General features: G+C 39.4%; 1 protein-coding gene across 6 annotated transcripts in view; it reads right to left on the reverse strand.

Moving 5' to 3' along the window:
* Positions 1-3,095: 3,095 nt before the first annotated feature.
* Positions 3,096-24,973, reverse strand: part of LOC140268994 (receptor-type tyrosine-protein phosphatase mu-like) — a 158,191-nt gene continuing 136,313 nt past the window's right edge. For 4 of the 6 annotated variants that reach the window (XM_072364013.1, XM_072364012.1, XM_072364011.1 and 1 more), the window contains 11 exons: positions 19,986-20,083; positions 17,553-17,669; positions 15,470-15,624; positions 14,221-14,356; positions 12,114-12,263; positions 11,563-11,736; positions 10,829-10,960; positions 8,135-8,260; positions 6,477-6,640; positions 6,108-6,243; positions 3,096-3,963 (listed from right to left, as the gene is read on the reverse strand). In XM_072364013.1, the coding sequence (XP_072220114.1) occupies positions 3,910-3,963; positions 6,108-6,243; positions 6,477-6,640; positions 8,135-8,260; positions 10,829-10,960; positions 11,563-11,736; positions 12,114-12,263; positions 14,221-14,356; positions 15,470-15,624; positions 17,553-17,669; positions 19,986-20,083 (1,442 nt within the window). In that variant the 3' untranslated portion in view covers positions 3,096-3,909. The remainder of the gene's footprint in view (positions 3,964-6,107; positions 6,244-6,476; positions 6,641-8,134; positions 8,261-10,828; positions 10,961-11,562; positions 11,737-12,113; positions 12,264-14,220; positions 14,357-15,469; positions 15,625-17,552; positions 17,670-19,985; positions 20,084-24,973) is intronic. The other 2 variants (XM_072364009.1, XM_072364010.1) reach the window with 2 other exon arrangements.

The following is a 24,973-nucleotide window of genomic DNA, read 5'->3' on the forward strand; positions in this document are numbered from 1 at the left end:
AAGTAACCCATGCGTGCACAAGGAGAAAATGCACGATAATCACACAATGAAATTCTGAAGCCGTGATGGCCCCCATCAATACACACCAGTCATTACTACCACAACTAATAAAATGACTCATTACCATTACACATACATCATTGGACAAAATGTCTAAGAGCAGAGAATAACCGGATTTTAACTGAATAAAAAGTAAAGTGGACATACTGTGGTGCAAGGTGTCATATTTTTCTTTATTTTAGGTAAATGAATCACTCTTTGTGCTCCACTGTGATTTTACATAATACCCATGATTTTTTTTCACAGCTTTTCCAACTGTGCAGGGCGCACCACTATTGAAACATTGATATTAATTATCACAAACACCTCATTTGTTCAGCTGTAAAACCTTTAGCTAATTCTCAAACGGTCGGAAGTATAAATGAATCCCGCCCTAATAATGCTTCAATCACAGTCAGTTGTTTTCATTTCTGTGGCACCTGATTTTTTTTGTTACATTCAAGTAAAACAGAATTTTGATACTTACAAGATTTACAGGAAATTATCCAAGGCTTCAACTTTAGGGAATTTGTTTAAACAACATTTAATTTATTCTTTAGTGTTATTTGTACAAAATATTGCACTTTGCATTACATTTTACAGTTTGTTCTCCAAATCTTTAACACAGTGGTTGATAGCTAATCAAACATGCCATCCTGAGTGCCAATCCTGCCAAAATGTTTGATCTGTGCGTATATTTCTATTCTCTCTATGTTCACGTCATTTGTTTTTATCATTCATTTTGTTACCATTCTTTTGATTTGTTTATTATATGCAGAGTAGTTTCTATTAATATTTCATATGCCATCAACCTGGCTGGAACTGCAGATGAAAACAATCCTGAACAGCTAAATCTGGCAGATTTACAGCCCTGTGGAAATGTCTGCCTTTTGTTCTGTTCTCTGTCAAGATGATCCCACGCTGCTTCAATAATGTTGAGGTCCGGGCTCTGGGGAGGAAGCCACTGACTTTCAGTCCACTTCTTGTGTCGTTTGGCATAGCTCAGCCTTTTCTCCCTGTTTCCCTTCCTTAAGAATGGCTCCTTGACAGCCACCCTTCCATGGAGACCTTTTCTGATGAGGCTTGGGCCAACAGTAGATGGATCAGCTGAAGGTCCAGGTGCATCTCTAAGGTCCCGTGTCAGGTCTTGGCTCAATTTTTTTTCCTATTTCTTTAGGACATCACTTTCAGATAATGTTGTATGTCTGCTTTGTGTCTGCTGCAGATAGGTTTTTAGGCCTGATATTTCTTCTTTTGTCCTCCACTTCTCCAGTTTTCTCAAATATTACACTGCACACAATGTTGAGATATGCAAAGTTTTCAGTAAATATATCTTCAGCTGGGGTGGCTGATAATAATGCTGCTTGAGGTAGAAGAGATGGTTGTTGTGGTGAACTGAGCCAGTATTAGAAGGTTAATTGTTGAATTTAGGGAATTATTCACTGAGTTTGGTCCATTTTGTTTGTAGCACAAGTTTCTTGTCTTTACTTTGAATTCTTTGGGAGTCACCAGCAAAAACACTATTTGATGTCTGTCAAACTGTGTTGTCTTTGGTAGTTTCCATAGATGCAACTAAATATATGGGAACAAATCATTTGTCTTTGCGACAGGCTGCTGGTAACAAAGTGACTAAAGATTTGGTTCTTCCATCTGTTATGTGTAGACTGCTTCAGGTATTGAGTTAGGGGGCTTTTTATGTATGAATCATCCTTAGGTCAGTGTTAAATGGCTTGACAAAAATTTTTATAAATAAATTAATTAAACAAACACAACACATTCCTATGAAAATGGTCATGCACTACAAAAACTAGACTGAAAAAGCAGCCAATTCCCAAAGAAAAAGTTTTAAAGACCTTTAGGAAATCTGGATAAGTTTGATCAAAGTCCATTTTAAAAGTTTAACAGAAAGTCTGGCTCCTTGGAATTGAAATACAAAGAGATGAGGAGTGGAGCAAGATTTTTATATATCATCAGAGTGCATGGTCCTTTGAATTAAATCAAAATTGGTTTCTTTGGTGAGCTTTCACAGAAATGAGAACCTTAATTTTGGTTCAGTGCATATTTAAGAAGAAACTTGTTGAAAGAAGGTAAAGATGAAAAGTTGGGTGTTTCCCACTTCTGACCTGCTCAGCTCATCACCTTAAAGCTAAACTGAAAACTTAAAAATCCAAAGAGACGTAGCATTAATTTTCATTGAATTCTAACGACGGGTGCTGTTTAAAATAGTGATGATAGGTTGAATAACAGCATCACCTGCTTAAATAATGCAATTTATTTCAATAACACATCTTCTAAAAATTAATGTGAAGCTGAATCAACATCCCTCTTAAGAGCTGAAATTATGAAGGGAGTAACAAATAAGCTGGTGTGTTCTTGTTAATAAGTTATTGAATCCATTTGTGGTTGAGGGAAATAACTTGAGGATAGTCGGTTTGCATGAGCTAAAGGGCCTATACAAAAATAATTCCCCAAAGTCCAGGCAGACCCTTTCAGATCTAGGGTGATTATTCTTTATGTGCGATATTCAAATATTCATTCATAATAAAAACTATAAAATTTTATTTCAATAATTTAAATCAGAATAAAATTAGAATAGAAAAATGGGTTTTTAATGATTTTAATAAGAGTTTTATCATCCTATTGTCCCTTATTTTTGCTTTAAGATTCCTGCATTGTGATTTAATTTTTTATTATTTTGGACTTCCCTGTAACACGATAATGATAATTAACTTGATAACTCTTAAATAAATAAATAAATAAATAAATACTTTTGATAAAATCTTTTCTAATAACTCGCATATAAGGGGGAAACTTTAGCCTCCAGTACCTTATCGTAATTGTGTACCTGGAAGGCTCTGCAAATATTGACTCATATTTAAAATCAGACCAACATGCTGTAAACTACAATAAATCTATTCATTATCACCCGAATGTTAAAACAAATTGAAGCAAACTGGCACCTGCAGTTCCCCTTCTCTCCAGCAGATGTCCCCCTTACTTTATCTTCTCCGGCTCCACCCAGATGTGAGGCACACAAACATAACCCAATGTTTAGATTGTAGATACATTTATATATCTTTTTTTCTTTACAATGGATTTTCTCTGTCATACAAGATGACCAAAAAAAGCACACAATACAATCAACAAACCAAACCTATAGAACAAATGATTGTCACTTACTGCGAGTCACAAAAAAAGTACATACTGTGAATAAATAATCTACAGAAATATGTACAATATGCACAGCAAGAATTCAATGGAAGTGCAAATAAAGCTTTGGATCCCTGTACAGGAAAAAAAAATAAGCAGATGTAGACTGAGCCAGCTGTCCTCAACATGAAGCAAAAGTCTTTGAAAAGTCAGAAATTTACTGGACATTTAGTAACATTTAGGCTTTCAGCATTTGAAGACTCAACAGTGAGCTGAGCGAAACAGAAATCAGAGGGTAAAATGGACACATTACAGTATGTACAGCATATCGCATTCCACAGAAAACTGGAGTATTTAATGTTTGTTGTCCAATGAGGATCAAGGCAAAAACCACGGGACTACAGGTCAGCTGAGAGAAAGAAACACAGATGAAAAGGGATCCAGAGAGGAGGCGACCCACTGAGGAGGAAAAGAAAATAACTCATTGTGCTCCCGCTGACTTCCTTCGCCAGAACTGACAGAAACAGGCTGTGATATTAACACTGTACAATTCTGCTGCCTTTCCCTTCAAGACCATGAAGAAGAAGAAGGAGAGCTGGTCAAAGGACCCTGCATGTGTGTACCTCGCTCCTGTCGGGTTGGTAACACACACTCTTTCAGCGTAATGCACATGTGAGCTGCAGTCCTCTGTAATGTCCCAAACTTAGCAGGTCCACCTCATTATCCAGAGTTCAAGTACTCCAGTGCCACTTCATAGCAGAACTTGTATTGGTCCTAGGAGATAAGAGGTATTAGTCAGATGTGAAGTTTGAGGACTGATCAACATGTTAAGCGGAAACAATGATGTGTGTGTCTAATCAGGAAAATTCCAGTATGAAGAAGTACGTTGTTAAACATAAAGTAAAGTAGAACAGAACTGCAGTAATGACTGAAATAAAGAAGCTCCTCAAGCTACCTTTTTACAAAGGACCCCTCTGAGGTAATCACTAAGACTATGATCTTTTTTATTGTCCTGTAATTTAGTGCTTGAGTTGGGCAGATTCAGATATTGTAAAATGACCATAAAGTTAGGCTTGCTGTGAAGCTATGGTTGCAAAATGGTTGTATGAAATCTAATCCCTCTGACTAAACATAACAGAAGATGAACTCAGTTCTGCTGATCGATGATTAGGAGCAAGTGGAAGCCTTTGTTTACTTCATCTGCCTGATATACATATCAAAGACTCCATCTCCACATACAGTAGCATGCACAAGTTTCTCATCATTTCTGTTCTGTCACAAGTGACTAAAGCACAAACGAAAAGGAATACAGCCGAAGATGAACATTCTTTTCAACATTTTAGGAAAGATTAAACTATTAGCCTTGCTTTCGTACAGTCTTGAGGTGGAGCAAAGGTTTGGGCTCACAAAGAACTTTATTAAGTAAACTTTTACCAAGGTCTCTTCAAAATCATCATTTGGAAAGGCCATGCACATTTCTTAGCTTTATAAGAACTTGTTAGTTCCTTAGGGTATAATAAAATACCTTTTATTCAGTTCCAGCCTTAAACTCCTCTTAGCATCTACACAGCACTAAGACTAAATGTAGCCTGACACCGCAAACCTCCACCAAGGGTGAATAAAACAGTTCCGCAATCATCAACTCCACAACAAAAATCCCCAACAATGATGCTAAACACACATAAACATCCACAGTAATATACCTGCATAGACCCAAGTTGAATGTTTTTGGATGGATGTCACAGTCCTTCAATCTAAAAGATTGAAAATCTCAAAAGTGTTACTAAATATTGACTTTAGGGCCCTTTTTCCTTCTCTGTTACCGTACATGACGGTGCAGTGGAACGCCACGGTCACACTATTCACTCAATTATCATTCTTGCAGAATGCAAGCAGAGCTAAAACACATTGCCTGCCTTTTCACTCACACATAATACCTGAATACAATTCAGAGCCACGTGGTATCTCCACTGCTTCTCTGTTTGTCTTGACCAGCACCTGGTGACAATGTGCTGCTTTGCAGAAAGCTTCCAGATTGTATGAGTATGATTGAATTTGTGACTTAACCTTCAAAGCTCTGAAATATATTTTCCACCTTAACTCGCACAAAAACAAAATTTTCTTCTTGTCATGGTCAAGTTGAATACTTTAAAGTGGACCAATATTTCACCATACAAGGTAATTTAAGAGCCCTTGAGACCTTTAAAAAACCCTAAAACCCTAAAAGTTAATTAATCACTGTCTGAAAAAAACTCAACTTCTTGTATTGTTTTATATCACGAGGTGCTCTGACCTCTAATGGGTGTTTTTATTTTCTCTGACTGTCGGAAGATGTAAATTCCAATTCTAAGCAATGTTTCTTAGCATTAAAAAATGCTCCTTCGGAACCTTTATTTCTCAGCCTCAGGAACTGATTCAAAAGCTGTAAAGCACTGCCTTTACTCTAATGTGATCAGTCTCAGAAAAAGGGAAAAAAAGGGGTAAATTCAAAAGAAAAAGCTTTTTCCCCCTTCATTGTATTTAGGTTGGGTCTTTTAAAGACAGCCCTTAAGATTAAGATTAATTAAATTCAAAGAAAGAAGCAAGAAAAAGTTGAATGAGATCAGAGAAACATATAAAGGCACAGGCTGCATCTGAACCTACAAGGTTTTTCATTTTCAGCACATATAATTGGTACTTAATTCAACTTGCTGTGACTTTCACAGGGAGCATCATCCTGATGACCATTCCTCCTGTCTGAGTAAAATAAAAACATGCACAGGAAGTGGACGAATGTGGGAATGTGACCCAAACCAGGGACTAAAAGTCTACATATTTCAGACTCAGCTGTTTTGTCAAACTAAATAGCACCAAAGGAGAGTAGATCTAAGATATATATATATTTTATAAAAGAGTTCATCTGCTGCAGTGATCCTCACCAACAGGTCCACCATGTTAGGTTTGTTGTTCCTCAGTGTTTTGACAGCATGGAAAACATCCACAGAGCGCTGGTGCTGAAGCATTTCACATACAATGCTGATGGCACAGAATGTCCCGCTGCGGCCACCTCCATTCCTGCAGTTATGATATACAAGCAAAGGATGTGAGAACTAAACAGAGCTTGAGATAAGATACATAAATGTTTCGTTTATCAAGAAGAGCTGGTGTTAACAATAAAGCTGCCATCAGGCAGAGGAATGTGGGGCTTTTGTTGCAATAAGTGTTTACGCTCAGTAGGTGGAGATGTTTCATTTTTAATGCCAACATTGACTCAAGTTTCTCCTGCACTCAGGGCTGAGAGAACTTACAGACAGTGGACCACAGTGCGTCCCTCGCCTCCGTCGTACTCCTCCTGCCACTTGTCCACCTGTCGTATGAGTTTGAGAAAGGAGCGTTTGGACATGGGCGTGTCTCTGTACATAGGCCAACCCAGGAACTGGAACTGCTGCACCATCCGGTAACCGTCCTGTGGCTAAAGGGCAAAGACAAACCAGATATCTCATGTTAACGCACATATGGAGGGGAGGGTTAATCGCTGCTGTGCATAGATTGAACATTTAAATGCAAAGTGGATCTGAGCCCATTTGAGGCAGGATAGAGATGAATAAAGAGCACTGAGAGTCACTCAGGAGATGAACGTGGAAATATCACAGGGTGATGGATGAGCACAGCTGCTGCTGGAGACAGACAGTAAAGCAATCTACAATACAGACGCTCAGATGTGTCGATCAATAATACTTGTCAGTGATCATGTGTGATTAGACTGCATTGCACTGAACATGCCGCTGCCTCTACCAACCAGAGGACGTCATAGCATGTTAATACAAGGAATGACTGCAGACACACGTGGGCAGACTGTCGGGATAAGGAGCTTATGCAGGTGACTACAGGTGATGCCAGCATGGGTCGGATCCCCTTCTGTGCTGTGAGGTATCTTAACTCCAAGTTAAAACATCGGTACACCCAAATTTGAGCAACACAGGCGCTGCCACTTTTGGAATGACAGTTTTTTGGTTTTATTTTGCAAAATTTTAAGGTGTCTGTCTTCAAATTTTCTCTTCTAAAATAATACAACTCTAACAGTCAAATGCAATTTTTTCATAATTTTAATGAAAAATTAAAGAGGCCGCAGGATGATCACACAGTTACGATGGACGCATATTTTATAAACCGGTATTAAGGTGGACTTTTTTTAAAACAACCTTTGATATATTGTGAAAACTGGATGATATAATGTCTTATGTGCCTTTAAAGTGATTTAATGATACAATCTGGCTAGATAAGAATAGTTTAAATTGCTCACCAATCAGCTGCACACAAAAGCTTTGAACTGAGACTTCAGGTCACGAGAAAACATTGATTTTTAGTGGAGGGTTACAAGCTAAAACAGAGGAAACCACTGATCTTGGGAAATGATTGCCAACATTTTTGACTTATACACCTTTAAAATGTCTAAGGTTCTTACTACATGCTTTGGGGGCCCACTACTTATCTTATCTTAACTTATCTCTGGAAATGGGCATTGTTTTTTAGAAAAGCAATTTGTGCATTGTCTAGATACCTATTGGAAATTTGAGGGATTTTTTTTGTAGATTTGGAGAAACAGCCCTTTACAGAATCACAAAAATTGATAGGGAGCTCTGATTTCTCCCTTTTTCACTACAGGTGAAAATTTCTTGAGCAGTCTAAAAAACTTGCGGCAATCACACCTCGGTCCAATCACTGGTGCAGAGGTGTAGTTAAAGAAAAGACTGACTCTGCCTCGGCACAGCTTGAGCGGACAGGCCGGCGTATGAGTGGGATGTGTGAGGTGTGCATTCACAGGAGAAATTGGCTGTTGTGAAACGGCAGGGAAGACAAAGAAGTTTCGAAGTTGGAAAAAAATGGGCAACAGAGCAGAAAGACTAAGGGTCAGCCTGATCACAAAAATTCATCCCTTTTTAAGCATGAGCCTTGCATGGCGTACCCGAGCTGCATTGTAGATCCGAAATATTCTGCTGATGATGTCCTCCTCCAAGTCAGCAGAGACGAACTCCACCTGGATGGGCCCATGGCGGTGGACTCCGTTTTCTGGCCAGTACTGTGGACACAACTAAACAAAACAGGCACGTGCACACACAGACACACACATTCACATCCAAACAGATACAGGTACACCAACACAGAGACAAACAAAGCAAAGAAAAATGCACAAGAAAATGAAAAATGATTTATTAGTTTCAGATCCCAACCGCACAACAAATCAGTGGCACTGATTAGAACTCCTTTTGTGTGTCAAAAGGGCTAAAAACACACTGTGAAAGTAGTTTCCTTTAAAATCTGAACAGCTTTTTTCATTTGGGAACATTCAGCTACAAGCAGAAATATGTCTTGGATAAACTAAACACAATTGTGCTCCAAATATGAGAGCTTTCTGTGCTTTCTACTAATCAAATGACCTTTAGTTCATCAAATCAAATTGAAATGTCTCACAAACCTTGGCCAATTCTTCTCCTCTCAGAGAAAAATGCACCTTTGTTTCTTAAATGCAGCATATTTAATTATTTTTAGGCTGAAAAAAGTAATAAAAGATAAGTTCACCGAATTCATTCAATCAGACTCTCTTTAGGCAACCATAATTCACTACCAACAATACAGAGGATATTGCTGTATTTTCATGGAACTAAACTTTCCATGTGTAGGTTGCTTTGGTTGTTTGTATAGACAGTGATGTTTTACTTTATCTGGCTGTCGCAGGTAAACTGAGAAACTGTACCAGCAAAAGCTTTTTTTATTTGAACCACTCATGAAAATAACGTTCCACATTAACAGAGTCAAAATAAGCCCCTCGGCTGTTTAGCATGCAGGAGCCTCAGCATCAGCGTCTCATGAAAGATATAATTATAAAAACATCAGACTGACAACTTTACTCTGAACTCTTACAATAAAAAAAAACAAAACATCATCAATAATTTACATCGGGGCACTTCAAATTTCCCTGCGCCAAAAACATTGATAGACACTGTAGAGTAGAAAGTTCCAAATAGCTGTAAGCTGCTCTGATTTGCGCAGTGATTTCGAATACTTCACCTGCTCGGTGACCCCAATTATTTACCTGACAAACACAAAATTTACTGACATTTTTCCCCAGACAGGTGTTCATTGAAGATTCTGGTCAGAGGCTGGACTTTTCAACGTTTCATTCATCATATTTGTGTAGACTCTCAGTCATCCAGGTAATGCATGCTTAAAAAAAGACTAAAGGACTTTTTTAGGTTCTTGAAAAAGGTCTCACCTCTAATCCAAACAAAGAAGAACTGAAGAAGATGAAACATCCTCCCACAACAAAAACAAGTTCAGCTGCTTTCTCTTTAAGTACTTTGGGCCTTCGTTGATTACTTTTAGTAGCACCTCCTTTTTTCCAGCCTTTTGTTGTCTGCGCTCCAATTTTGTGTTATTTTATTTTGCTGCCATCATATTTGGGAAGAAAATAATAAAATCTCTCACTTTTGTATTTGATATCTTTTCTATGTTCTATTGTGTATAAAATGTTGATTTATGAGATTTGCAAATCATTACATTCGGTTTTTACTGTTCTTTTCACAGCCTGCCAACTTGTTTTAGAATTAGGGTTGTAAATACCATCGGGCAATTATTCCAAATGCAATCAATATGATGCCGTAAAATAGCTATAATTATTAACTGCAGCTAATCAAAAGCATCAAGGAGCAGTTACTGATAATATTACTCACTGCTTTGACAACAGAGTTGAAAGAGTACAAAGAAAAAATCCCCCTGGGGACAGCTTCAAAAGAGCGGTGAAATCTACCCTATTTCTGCCTCTCAGGTGAGTAAGCCCAGTTAAGAACATGCACCTGTGGAGCTCACCGTCAGACTCGCAGCTCCAAATCAGACAATGGGAAGTGTACACACAGATGGACACGTTCTACACTGACACATATTCCTAGTCTAGTCCCAGTCATAAGCAAACAAAAACGAAAGAAAACCACTTCCTTCAGAAGAATGCAAACATCATGCCTGAAAGCCTTCATACAAATGGACAGGCACTTCTTCCTCTAACACACAAAACTACAGATGTGCGCGCAGTCTATGTGGCTGCTTAAGCACCACTTTCCAGCTTCCTTTGTGAGCCTGTTGAAACTTGACAAATTCAACAGACGCAAAACAAAGATGTTGATGTTAAAGATGGTAAACCTGCAACTTCCTACACCTCTCTTCGCCCCTCTTCCATTCCCACCTGTGCTGCTTTCTTGGCTGGCTGACGGACCGGCTACACTGAGAATATTGAATGAAAGGCCTTTTCTATCCAGCCAGTCAGTCGTCACCTAGGGAAGGGGATTTGGGTGGGGGGAGCAGCCGGGCTTCAGGCTTTGATCCCAGGGTGTTATGACAGAGCCTCGGGCTGAGAAATCTGGAGATCCTCTTCCATAGGCCTGTCTCCACTTTCATGGCTTTCTCTGTAGCATCCCCCTCATTTCAAATATACACATAGTGTTCCTAACACATACACATCCATGCATGTTTTTTCCCTCAGGATTTATACACACTTCTCATGAACAAAATTGCTTCATTTGTCATCTACTTGTACGCCGACTTCTTGTAATATCTCTCGAGGATCACTGTGTGTGCTGTTTGAGAACATATATCAGGTCGGGTTTACCTGGGCTGGGTCCACATCATTGAGCATCACTATGGATGTGCAGTGGTAGTCCAGTACCAATCTCCAAAAGTCCTTCACTGTGTTTGGTAATGGGTGCTGGGTCACAATGAATGCGGAGGGCTGTTTGTAACTCTGGAGGAGGTAGGGAATAGAAGAAGAAAAGGAAGACATATTGTTAGTTACATATTGAATATATATAGTTGGTAACCATACCAATTATGCCAGAATAAAGCTATAACCATGTTAAAAGAACTTCCATTTGCTTAAGCGCTCGGATTAGTACGCTGACATTTAGAATAAAAAATTTAAATCTTTAACATCTGAAATTCCTGAGGTTTATTGGCACAATATTATCTCTTTTTTGTGTATGAGGAGCAGCAAAGGCCGTAGATAAAGAATTTGCAATGTTTCACAGCCAGTCACATGAAAAGAGGTCTGTATTGTACCGTAAAAGAGGCTGAAATACCAAGAACACCACTCATATTCACCCCAGTAGACTAAGTTTAATACTACCTGACAAATACAAAACACCTATTTTTATCTCAACAATTAGCAATTGACAGGACAAGCAACATGTGGGAAAGTTTCAGTTCACACACAGAGAGAGGTGGAATTTCTTGCCTTGTGTCAGTTTACCACTTTATATTTACAGTGATGCAATAAGCAAAGGTCTCTGCCACTCTGAGGTGGAATTCCAGCACAAAGACTTAACATCTGTAACACTGGAATCTTACATCCATGAGGGCAGCGTTGATGTAATTGGAGCTCTCTCCGTCGATGGTGATCAGAAAGGGGAGGCAGCGGTCCGGAGGCAGGACATCCATGCACCGGTTCTTCTCGTGGTTCCGAGGCAGTAGGGCGATGCTGCAGTCCTCCACCCGCAGCGTGGGAGTCACCATGTTCAGCGTCTGTCAGATTGAAGCAGATTACACGCTGTCATTCTGACACTGGAAGGTAGGCACTTGGGCTCTGAGCGTGCTAATTATCTCCCACTATGGTAATTAACAATGCAATTCTTTAATCAGTTACATTAGCGATCAGTCTGACAACCCTGATGTGGCTGTGATGAAACTTAGGGGAGTGATGAATCTCATACACTGATTGGTCCAAGGAGAGGTCCTACTCTTAATGCAAGGAAATATATTTACTGATTGGCCCAGAGGGGAGCTGTGCCATTCATCAAGACACAACACGTCTACTGTTGTCTACTAAACTTATCCTGCATTTGAGATCATGCTTTGTTAGGCCTTTTTGCATATTTTATCAGGGTTAAACAACTCCTCACCCTAAATTCCTCCTTGATGGGGCTGGAGTTGGTCTGTGGGTCCAGGCGGTTCATGTCGTAGTAGACGGAGCGGAGCTGGCTCGCAGGGATGGTGGTGTCCCCACAAAGACATGCTTCCAAGATAGCGTCATGGATGAATACATACTGCTCCTGAAAGAAACAGCATCCTCATTGCGGATCTGTCAGACATCTTAGACCTCTAAAGAGATGCTGAAAACACAAAATGAGGCTTTTTTTCCACAAGCCAGGGTTCCTCTGCTACTTTTGCTGGCAGAATTCAATGACCTTTCCATGACTTTACCGTGTATTTTGCTCTCCCCTTTGTTTTTTTTATGACTAATATTAGTCATTGTCTACGTTCAAAGGTTACATTACATATTTTAGCATTTTTTTGCAATAGGTCTGATTCGATTCTTTCAGAATTCTGAACATTGACATTTTGAAAATATTTTTAAGCCAAGCGGAGAGTATTTTCTGAAATTGCTTGACCTTTCCCAATTTTATTCCCCCAAACCGCATGGTTCATACATGGTTCTGATTTCGTCAAAAGTTAAGCCACAATCAACGCATGAACAAAGCTGATGTCTCAACGACAAAAACAACTCTCACTGTACTTATGTCATGCAGGGTGAAGCGGGAAATCACAGCACATTTCCTCCTCCTCCTCAAGTCACTCAGTCAAGCGGTGGAGATGGTGACACAGCTTGAAGCTTGATGCAAATCTATTCTGAAGTGACATTTTCAGCTGACACTTTCTTGTCACTTTGCGCCAAAATCCGCACACATCCACAGGGGTCACTGATTTACAGATTGAATAAGAAACATGTGTTGCCATTTGTTATTTGTCTAGTACAGAGCTTGAACTGTTGACCTGAGAGTTTGAGTGTCCTGTGCGGGTTCAGTAGGTCAGCTGTCCATCAATCTACAGGCTGATGGATCTGATCTTAGCTCATAAAATATAAATAACAAGGCATTTCATTTCAATGGTTAAATTAAACACGTTTGAGAGCTGCCGTCTGGCTGCAGGCTGAAGAGCTGTGCCAAAGAGCTTGAACACCTGCGAGGGAAAATACATGCTTACATGCACTTTGAAGGTCACTGAACTTTAGGAGAATGACTCAACATTTGGTCTCCAGTTCCTCAAATCCCAATTCGAACGTCAGCTATGAAACATTTGCCTATTAAGTCCAATGACGCTTGTGATTTAAAGGGAATTACGGGGAAATGATGCATTCAACGACACCATGGACACCTCCAGATGGCCGGTGTTCAGGAAAATCCTTTGGTTGTCCACAATGGAATAAAGCTGGAAGATGAGCCAGGAATGTTTGCAGCCGGCAATATGAGCAGAATCCTCTCTGTTATGAGCTTCTAAACCCTTTTATTACAGAATGTATTGCCAAGCACTTATGTTTGTCACACTGAGAAATAGTTTGGGTGTGCACTTTAATAAAAGTCGTTGGTAAGAAAAGGTCATTATGATAGAAAAAGGTAGTGCAAGTGTTGACTTGGTCGTGTGCAATAAAATCCACACTCTTGCTCTCACCATTTAAACATGTCTGCTGCAAACATAAACACGTTATGTGCTTTACAAAGCACAGCCAGACAAGCAGAGCACCTGCTTTACAGCCATCTGATAGAGATTATTAATATTTGGATGGTTTGACAACTTAATCAAATACATTCTTGTTTGAAAAACGTGACTCTTGAGCTGGTGCTTAAAAGTGAATGACATCATTAAAACAATTATGTTGCATTTTAGAAGATAAGTGCCATCATCAGTCACTGGCAAAATGGTTGCAAACCTCTCGTGGATCACTTGAGAATGCAGAATTAATGACCAATAAATGACAAGCAATGATTTAGCTGTCCTCAAATAACACACTTTTAGTGAGTCTTCTCTATACACGGTAAGCATTTGTTTTGGAGAAGCAGAGAAGTGGGGTTTATACTAAGAATTGTTTGCAGATACTACTTAATCCACAATTTATGGCCACAACCTGTCAAGTTGCAAACCCCCCCCCCCCTTCCTTTCATATTTTACTGACGAGTCTGTGTGAACATGCCCGGTTCTGCTGAGGCGACTATGAGTTCAGAATCACCATACCTCAGTCTGGACCATGTTGACCCTCCGCGAGCGCAGCTCCCTCACACAGTTGTAAATGTCCACCACTCCCTCCCTCTCCGCCATGTCCAGCATGATGTCGATGACAATGAAGCAGCCTGTTCTACCGGCTCCAGCACTAAAGTCAAGGAGACACATCAGAAGTCTTGTGTGTGCAGTCAAGTTTAATCAGACACATACAACATGTACATTCGACAGATTTTCATCACACAGAGTCATTCATGTTGTGGCAGAACCGTAAGTCCCAATGAACACATTTTAAAGCTTTGGCACACATAGAAACTACTCCAATATTATGAATTACTAGTTAATTTAACCATATATTTGAATGTAAACAGTACAAATATGTCAACTTTTTAAAATCATTTTTAATACGTGCTCATTTTGTGTCTGAAAAAAGTTTAGATAGAAGTAATGAAATGCACCTAACACATAACAGGGTATAAAAGCAGCTTCTCTGTGATGCCGAGTCTTTAAGAAGTAAAGATGTGGCCCTTCCACATTCTGTGCACCATTCTGTGCAAGATTATGTCAATATATTCTTCAATTATTTAAAGAATAAAATATCTCAGTGTAAACATGCAAAGAATTTGTGGGGATTATCGTCTATACCACTGAATATCAATAGGAAGTTAAGCGAAAAATATAGAGCAATCTCTGTGTTTTCATGGCTGAAAACTAATACTGAATGACCATGATCAACAGGCAGCATTAAAAACAAACATGTTTCTATCATGCAAGTCACAGCATGGGCTGAGGAACATTTCTGAAAGGCACTGGCAGTGACGAGAATTTGTTGTTGCATTCAACAACACATACACACAAAAACATGTAGAAACCAAATTCTGAAACTCAGCCTCGTTCTTTGGGCCAAACTCATGTAAGATTGACCGAGGTGAAGTGTTTTTGTTCTGTCCTTCAATAAAAAGAAAAAAAAATGAATGAGCACACAATTCAAAACTATGTCATTTAACCGATTCCTGGGTTTGACAACAACAAACTTTAGTCTATTGTATCCACAACCTCAGAATTTCTATGGCTTGCTTGTATTGTGGACGATTGTTAAATAACCTCTCAGAGTCTGAAGTATGTTTCTTCGACTCTTATCTATATCCCATGGCTGTAAAAAATAATCCTTTACTGTTATATGGACTTGGATTTAAGAGGTTTTTCCTCTTAGACTCTGTATAAAATCATGGAATAAGAGTCCTCAGTTCGAGTGCACACCAACCTGCAGTGAACCACCATGGGCCCAGCATTGGTCAGGGTCTTGGACTTGACTCTCCTAATGAACCCCAGCAGGCCTGTGGCGTGATAGGGCACGCCGTGGTCTGGCCAGCCCGTGAAGTGAAACTGTCGAATCTCCCGGATCTCATGAGCCCCTCTCTGAGGAACAGAGTCATCATGTTAAACACACAGAGCATGGCAGAAAATGGCAAGGAAGCACTGAGAGGTGTACAGACAGCGTGAGAGGTCACTGTGAAGCAAACACAGAGTTGAATTGAATACAAACACAAACTTCATAGTAGAAGGAGAGTTGAGCAAGGTTTCCATTATCCAACAACAAACAGGACCTTCAAGGTGAGTGTCGTGTATTTCTTTAGCATTTTTCTGTCATGCCTTTGTCCTGCCAGGGACAAATGATTATACCACATGTTCTATTTATTATCTGAGCACTGTGGATGTTCATAGAAAAAAAAACAAAAAAATCACTTTCTGCAGTTTTAGCGAGTTGGAATTCAAGTTTATTCTCTGGATGCCTCAGGATCTGGGTTACCAAAAAATCACAGCATACTCTGACGATGTGTGGGTGACTGTAACCCAAATTACTGTTTGTTCTTCAACAATAATTAACCAACATGTGAAGGGAGAGTTAATGGTTAGAGAGGTGGCCCACTGGGAAGCCCCAATGTTGAGGGGTAGTGTGCTGCTGTGAAAATGGATTTGATTTCTCTGATTATTGTTCTGATTCACTTTATATCCAAATAGAAAATGTGCAAATCGTAAAGAAGAAAATCAGAAGTGCTCGTTTTCTACCCTTTAAATCTGCTTTGTGGTATGACTTTATGTTTAACGGTCTGCTAATCAGTCCAATACCTCGAGCTTTCAAGGTCCTACAAACAACAGCTTTACACTCAATGCGGCTTAAAACGCTTAATCAGGATTAATTACAATTAAATGGCAAATTAATTTGGTAATCTATTGAAAATCTTTTCAAACAAAATATTTTTTAAATGTAAAAATACTCAGTAAAATATACTATTACTCCACCAGCTGACACGCTGTCTTTAAGAATGTGTCATTGTGGGTAATGTGGTTGTGAACTGTTTTAGGACGTTGGATGCAGCTAAGGAATGTGTGAAAACAGAGGTGCTCGAGTTATTCATAATCAGCCATGTGGGCCCAGGATTCAGAACAAGTGCAGTCTAAATGTTGTACGCTGTGTTAAGCGTCTCAGAGATGGTAACAAGTTATCAGCTACAAACTACAAGAAGATATTGTTGGGAGGTGCTTTTCAGGAAATACAACAGTGAAATTGGTCAGGTAACCCATAGATAGATCAAATAGAGGCAGCAGCCTCTCGTCGTTACCCGACAATTACTCCATCTTTTTCACTGAGATTTGGGAAATCCTTGAATGCCTATAGAATTATGGATGTCATTAAGCTTCATTAATCCTAAACACCCTTATAAATTTAGCCTGGATAACGAATTATTTCTGATTAACATATCCTGATTACACTAATTACATAAATAGTCTGTCCTGTGGTATTTATTCGTTACTAACTCTGGTAAAAACAATCAACTTCCCTCAAGAATTAATTTATCTGAGCTCTTCAGCTACATCTCATTTACATTATTGATCACAATTAACAAAATAAGTCCTCTCCTTCATTTAATGAAACTTGTCTAAAAAATGTTTCTTTTATTCCCCCTGATGTTTTAAAACCTCTGATCTAGTACCAAATAAACTCTTGACTGAGAGTAAAGAGTGATTCATCCACCTTATTTGTACTGTTTCCAGCCACCGTAAAAAGGAAAAGCTGATCACATCTATTTGATCTGATGACACTTGTGTTATTGCTGCTGTTCTTTAAGACAATACAGTGAGATTGTGTTCACTTATTAAAATATGTTAGCTTTAACATCCTCAAGAACAGATTGGCAACCACTCTCAACTCGCTCAAAACCAACCAGAAACAATTTCTTCTGCTGAACTGCTCAGTGGCCCGAAGAAAGCTCAAACTGAAAAGACAGAGGTAGCATTTTCTGGTGTGTAAGAGGAGAAAAAACTGTAAAGGTTAAAAAGAGTACCTTCTCCACAGCGAAGGTCCTGATGACATACTCTGACAGCAGCTCGGTCTCTATCAGCGTCACCTTGATGTCTCTGTAGATCTCTGTGTCATCAGGCCAGTACTTGCAGCACTTCACCTGAGAGAGAGAAAACCAAATGTTTTACACCACATCCTCAAATTCAAATATATGCTTCCAATCATTTACATTCACATGACTTTAATCCACGGCACACATTTAATTTTGGATTCTTGGAAGTTGCTGGGCCATGACTTTTTTTTACCCCAGTAAAGATAATTGTCACATAACATTAATTCCAATTTGCCACCTGATATTTCAGTTTCTGAAGTGTTTCTCTCAAATCGAAATGGGATTTGCTTCATATTAGTTTCGGCCCCCGGTCAAGGATCTGCTGTAAATGGGTATCTTATGTATTGATGGGGAGTTCATTCGCACATTATTGCTTTTTCATTCTCACGTCGATAATGTGAAAATGAATCTAAAGGTGGACTGTGTACAAAGCTGGAGAAGGACAGAGCAGGCTCAGAGATGGTGTAAGATATCTCCACCTTAAAATTGAGACTATTAGAGTTGAGAAATAGGACAAAACAGAAAAAAATGTGTGCTACAACTGGATGAGAAAGATATAATGACAACCCAGTAATGATATGAAATAATAAACCCTAAGCTGCTTAAAACAGATTTCCCAACAGAAATCTAAAACACCTCACTGGAAATATTACTTGTATTATAAGAGTGCAAAATTACCCCTCTCGCCTTCCCTCCCCCCTTTGTTCAATTAAACTGTTGATATTAGGGGAGTAAGGCTGGTAATAGAGATTGAGATCGCGGAGGTATATCAGAGAATGATAATTTTTGATGAGGGATAAATGCAACATCAGCCACAAGTAGATTCAATTTTCGTTTCTGGCATCTATGTGCTGATTACGAATTAAATGAGATTTTGGTTTGTGGGATGACACAGACAGAAGGGGACTTTCAGGTCCCTCTCTCTGACACCCCTGATGACTAATCCCCGATGACAATCACAAATCCATCGTCCGCTTCCAGCTAGATTGAATTAGGCAAAAGCCATTACCTTATTAGATCATTCTGAATCAGACGCCTGGTTTGGAGGGAATTAGCCTTTGGGCTATAATACGCCAGCGTAGACACAGATGTTCTTTTGTGGGGGCACTCTTATGGGCATGTGTGACTGTGTGTACACAGCTCTTGAACTCATTCCCGCATATGGATACAGTGTATGGAAAAGAAGCACATGGAGCGTCACCTCATCACACACATCAGCACGCTAACTTCCAAAATCAAATCTCTCATACATCAAAGTGTGCTGAGTGCCGCCCCTGTGTGTGAAACCAGCGGGACAGAAGCTGTGTGTGCTTGTCTGTGTGCGTGCCAGGATTTCCCAGAGTTCATCAGCAACTGTGCCGAGCAGATGGCCCACTGTGATATGGCGGAATGATTTTATGGGGCCCTCTTAGGAGCCACCGTCTCTGTGACCAACTGCGCCTACCACCCGCCATTGGACAAGGATCATATAACAGACGGTTTGGGGGCCGGGGCCCGTAGAGGACGCCACAGCAGCTAAGCAGGTGTGGAGAAGGTGTGGGGTGGGATGGGCTGGGCTCAGCTACTGTAGAAGAAAGACTTAATGAGGTACCTAGAGATGGGCCCATGAATCATTTTCAGCTCTGGTACATTTAAGCCCCACCAAAAATGAACATCAGCAAAATCAAGGTGTGTATGTGTTTAAGGGGCTTTCAGCTCAAATGCTTTTAAAATTCAAAGAGAAAATCCCCTGGCAGTCAAAGCATTACACTGTACTGTACGTTAAGACCTTCATTTTCTCTTGATTATAACCCAACCAGGAGGAACGATAGTCTGAGTTAAGTGGAGCAAATTAGAAGCCAAGGTTCTAGGTAGGTCCACATGTTGTACTGATCAAAAAACGTCAAGCCTCCGCCATTTGTTTGAACATTATTAACTATCCTTGCGACTCAGTGGCAGTCGTTTTTCGTCCAGCGAGGACAACGTTACGAGCTGTTTCTGCTCCGAGGTGCCTACGAGGAACCTGGGAGGAGCTGGCAGCTTCAGCAGAGTCTAATCTTCTGTTATAGAGCCAGTCAGATGAAACAGTAGTCAGTCGCCTGGATGCCTCTCATGTAATGAAGGCCATCAATCAGTTTCTTTTCACTTCTCATATAGATGGAAAAAAGAGCTGATGGCACATGAGTCCCATGCGTCACTAAGTCAGCACACACACTACACACACACACACACAAACATCTGGGCAATGATGTTCAAAGGCAATGAAAAACAACAAAAAAAAATACGGTTCGGATTTCCTCGAGATACAATAAAGCTGTCAGTCGACTGGGACTAAGGTAATCTTATTTGAGATCTGTGGTTTGAACGATTGTAATTAATACTCACCCTGCCGACTTCTACCAGGTTGGTCACCATGACGATAGCTGCCGTGTTCTCCTGCCAGACCATCCTCCAGAAGTCGAACACCGTCTCCTGCATAGGACCTTAGAAAGACAGACAGAGAAGGGACTCAGCTTAGCTAAATTTACCCCCACCCTTCAAAATCTACTTTAGTTTCTATTTAACCTGAGGTTGTGAACAGAGGAAAGGTTATAATTAAACAGAAAAAGGAACTTCAGTGGGCCCCGGAGATGGAAGCACAACACATCAGCAACACTGCAACAGTGCATAAGATCTTTAATTGAGGAGGCCCATCCTGTATGAGGAATAACAGCTCCAGACCCAAAGATATACTGTATGTGAGCATGGGATTCGATTACCTATGAGATTATATCAAGAGTTGTTGTATTTCTTTAAAGCTCTTCACTCAATGTAACATTCAACAGCTTATCTACTTTATCTTACTGACACACTGTTTTATGTGAAATTATGTCAAGCAAAGCTTCTCTTAGGATACTTTTACACATATCACAAGGTATTTGGACATGTTATTGTCCTACAGCAACAAGGCAGTTCATTGAGCACTTTCCCCACGATTTGTGACTCCTGGATGAAGCATTGACGGCACATTAAGTCAGATTTTTTTACACCGCTTCCTACAACAAAACCATTGCATGCGATTACAGCACAGAGCTTAAAAATGTAAGAGAACAAGAGAGGAAAAAGACATGACTCATTTAAAGATTACTGGATCTGTGTGTGCACATGTGTGCATGGCAAAGTTTATAATAATTACCACCACATCTCATCTGCTCAGCACCAACCTTTCCACCGAACCGGACCCAAACGCGTTTGGCGAAGATCAAAATGAATGAGCAGAGGGCCATTCAATGTCTCCAATATTTAAAACTTCACTGAGCAATAATTGTGGGTTGAAATTAATTATTAATCTGGTTAGTTTTAATCAGGCACCATGTGGAAAAAAAAATTACTTCTGACAAATTAATTAGTAAATGCAAATCTTCACGACAGTGCATTCTCCTGTGCAGGCTCAAATTACCTAGAGACATAACGAATTATGCTGGCACACAGACATCGACCAAGACACAACATGGCATATACATGGCAAACTGTCAGTGTTTTATTTCTCATTTATAAAGTAAGGAAATCTATGAACCTTTTGTCCCTTGAAACCAGTTAAAATTCAAGTCATACTTCAAGTTTTTACTTGGCATTCATGCCTCTAAAAATGTGTATTTTTTACCCTTTATAAGTCAGGTGAGAGTTGGAAAACAAGCTTAGTACTAAGTTAGGCCTGTGGGAGATGGAAAAAAACCCAGAAAAACCACAACATTTACAGCGTGCAGGGGTGGGGGGGGCAAAGGATAAAACCACCCCTCTGTAATTAAAAGAAATGTTGATTAGCTTAGTATTAACCTGGAAGCAGTGACAATATGTTGGTTTGTTTGACTAATCCTCGGCTGTGCAGTGACCCGAGATCAAGTTATTGTTGGTAAAAAAAAGAAAGTTACTGTTTATATACAAAATACTTAATACTTCCTCAAATTTTTTATAGTCTCTTGTGTTTTCTTTTCTTTTCTTTTCTTTTATTTACATTAAATATCGAGTACTGTTGCCACTAAGAAGCAACTTCAGGGGAAAGATGAAGGCAAACACCGAACAACCATAAAATGCACTTCTTTAAATGGCCACCTGAGGCTGTTTTAAAATGCAAGTCCATCTTCACAGATGATTGTGAAAAAGCAAAATTGTAAAAGCTAAAAATGGTTTTAGGATTTGAGGATATAAGCTTATACCACTCCACACTGAGACGTTATGAATCTACTACAATGATGGGTTTAGTCAACTGATAATAGAAACAGAACAATATGAGTATGGGAGCAGCTGTAGTGGGATTTGGTCTAAATGTACACTTATGCTCGACTGTTTTTACAGAAAAATGCAAAAAGCTAGAACTTTGAAGCATGTGCTAAGCACCTAAGCCCCTTTTGGTTAAGCTGAGCACATATTTGAACTGTATTAACTGGGTTCATGTTAGTCCAGTTTTGAGAGGCTCGATTTCGTTTACACGCATTTAAATGTCTAGTTTTGGTTGGACGAATACGGTCATTCAGATTTTTCTAGTGTGAAGTAAATTAGCTCATTGACTTCTGCAACTTACTCCAAAACTGGAACATGACAGAAAAATTTGACATCTGCAGTGTTCACTAGTGATTTCACATCTAAGCAGTTAGCTTTGCTTAAAATGAGTTATGTCTGACCCATTAGTATGGTGCATCGGAGGTGATCTGAGACACAGATGCTGAAGCAAAACACAATGCTTCTGAATTCCACAAACCAGTGGGGGATGTCACGGTTGCTACATATGTACATCTTTTATATACAATTGATGTTAGACACAAGCTGAGGTTCTTGCATTCTTTTGCTGTGTGAGTCTTATTATTATTGCTTATACTGTATCTTTTCACACAAATTAAATTTTGATTGGACATCAGCAGTAGTGCCATCACCATTTCACTCACTTGACAAATCAAGTCATGTTTGACCTGCTTTCTAAAGTGCTGAACAGATCCAAAATTGTCAAATTGAATTGTTTCTAAAAAAGAAATAAAAGATTTTTAACAAGTGATTCAAATCCAACTATAATTTCCACTATCATGTCTCTGCTGGCAGCCCAGGCATGCCTCTCTTTTGGGAAAACAAGAACATTTAGCAAAGAATTGTATTTTTTGAAAATTCAAGAAATTAACTCTTTCACTCTCTTTCACATAGCAAATGGATATCTAAAAAAAATCTGGACCAAATCTATTCAGTAACTTTGTATTTGCTCAGTCCTTCTGCTTTGCATGTGGTGGCATGCCTTGTTTTTAACTGTAGGACCTCAGTTGCCAATCCAATCACTTCTAGTCTCTCGGATAACTACCCATCCTGATTGAACCACCCACTCTGCTTCCTCCTACACTTGTCCCTGAGGGAGGATACACACTGTTGAGAAGTTTGAGAGAAGGAGACTGAGAAGCAGGACAGCTGGTGTGTAGGACTTCAGTAACACAATAACACTTGGCATTATATTGTAAATCAACCAATGGGAGGCTAGTGCCAAGCTCCAGCCAGCCAATTTCTGTTTCTTTATGCATGCAGAGACAGAGAATTGATATGGAAATGTTGGTGGGCAGAAGTGAACTTGATGACACTCATGAGGAAGTGAGTATGGCACTAGATGAGAAGGTTTATAAGAAGAAATATCTCTTTCACCTGTATGAGATGTCTTTCATACAGGTGTTTTAAAATAAACTATAATGATCCTTTGAAGGAAAGCTGAATATTTCTCACTCTCGTTGCATTAAAGGGGAACTCCAGTATTTTTAAACCTAGACCTAATTTCTGGCATGAAATACGTTATTCCACTTCATCCACATGCCCCCCTGGAGCACAGTTTATTTACTCCTTTCTCTGTGACAGTCAGCTAACTTCACACGGAGTTTGCTACTGCTAGTTTTGTGCAACATGGCAGGATATTTATCAAATTTTGACAATGTGAACGACGACTTTGAGTCAGATGGACATTCTTACCAGAGTGAATTAGCTGTGCTGCAGCCATGCGTGTGGATGAAGTGGTCCCAGTAGAGTGCCTGTGTAGAATTCCTTCCGTTAGCTCTCCTATAGCTGCAAGTAGCCACATAACAGTAGCTATGCGCTAACAGAGCTATAGTGTGTGTTCGTTCATTCATTCTTCTTAAAGTATTTGTGAAATAAAGACAGATAATGCCTTATTTAGAGGCTGCATCGTCCCTGCCCCATTAACTCCGTTATATGGATATACGCTGATCGCGAGTTTTCTAAATAGCTTTCGAAGGACGCCAACTTTCGCCAAACTGTTCTCGGTGAGTAGATAAACATATTTTATGCCAGAAATAAGGTCTAGGTTTAAAAAAAAAAAAAAACAGAGTTCCCCTTTAAGTTTTTTTCCCTACAGAAAAGCACAATTTTATACATCTTTAACCATAAAGTTGTAACATGTCACGTGTATCACTGCGGTTTGTTACTGAGATTTTGCAATACTTACATCTCAGTAAAAGGGTAAGGTAAAGAAAGTTAGGAGAAAATGGCTGGAGAACATGATATGGTAATCCAAAGAGGGAATCCCAATTATAGAGCAAATAAACTATTTTGTTTTGGTTTGGTTCCTAAAGACTTTTCCTCTCTAATCCAAAGTGCTTCTCCAGTAAACATTAGGGCTTTGGTTATTTAGTGAATAATGAAGGAAGGTTTAAGGGTGGATAATACTGGCTGTAAATGTAAATGCTGAAACAACTTTGGTTTCCTGATGAGCCTCTACAGTACTTGTGGTCATTTAAATATTGACTTTTGTCCATCAGGAGTAAAGCAGAAGTGATGCTGTGATAGAATTGGAAAGAGCATTCATGAGGATGTGTGTTTTCATTCAGGACCCATCACATTAAGGCAGTTTAAGTTTTTTTTACAGCCAGGTAAGGAATTAAAATAAATGCTAGTCTGATGAAAGGAATTTCGTGCAATTTCATAAAAAGCATGTCTTAGTTTGGTTTCAATTCACAGTATAAGCTGTGCTGTGACTGGTGTGATTTTAAGTTCAGAGCTAGAGATTTAAAATAAACCTGCGCAGTCATCAAAGTCGCGCTTTGCCATTTATTTTTCTTGGATAAGGCAATGTATAAGCATACTTTCAACATTTCTCTGATGAGAGAGCTATTAGAACAACCTGAAAACACGATGATGCGTGTGAAGAACAGGCAGGGTTTTTGAAAGATGCACTTTATGCCAGATGGTGATTTCAACAGTGAGTGAGAATAAAAAGCAAAAAAAACAACAACATAAAACTACATTCTCACAAAGAACTCACTATTGTGTCCAAGAGGAGAGCAAGTGAGAAAACACTGGTCACACATTCAAAACCAGTGATACTTGCACTACCTTACATGTATCAAGAAATG

The sequence above is a fragment of the Leuresthes tenuis genome, unplaced genomic scaffold (genome assembly GCF_036924035.1).
Source record: "Leuresthes tenuis unplaced genomic scaffold, fLeuTen1.0.hap1 SCAF_14, whole genome shotgun sequence".
In the NCBI taxonomy this organism is placed as follows: Eukaryota; Metazoa; Chordata; class Actinopteri; order Atheriniformes; family Atherinopsidae; genus Leuresthes; species Leuresthes tenuis.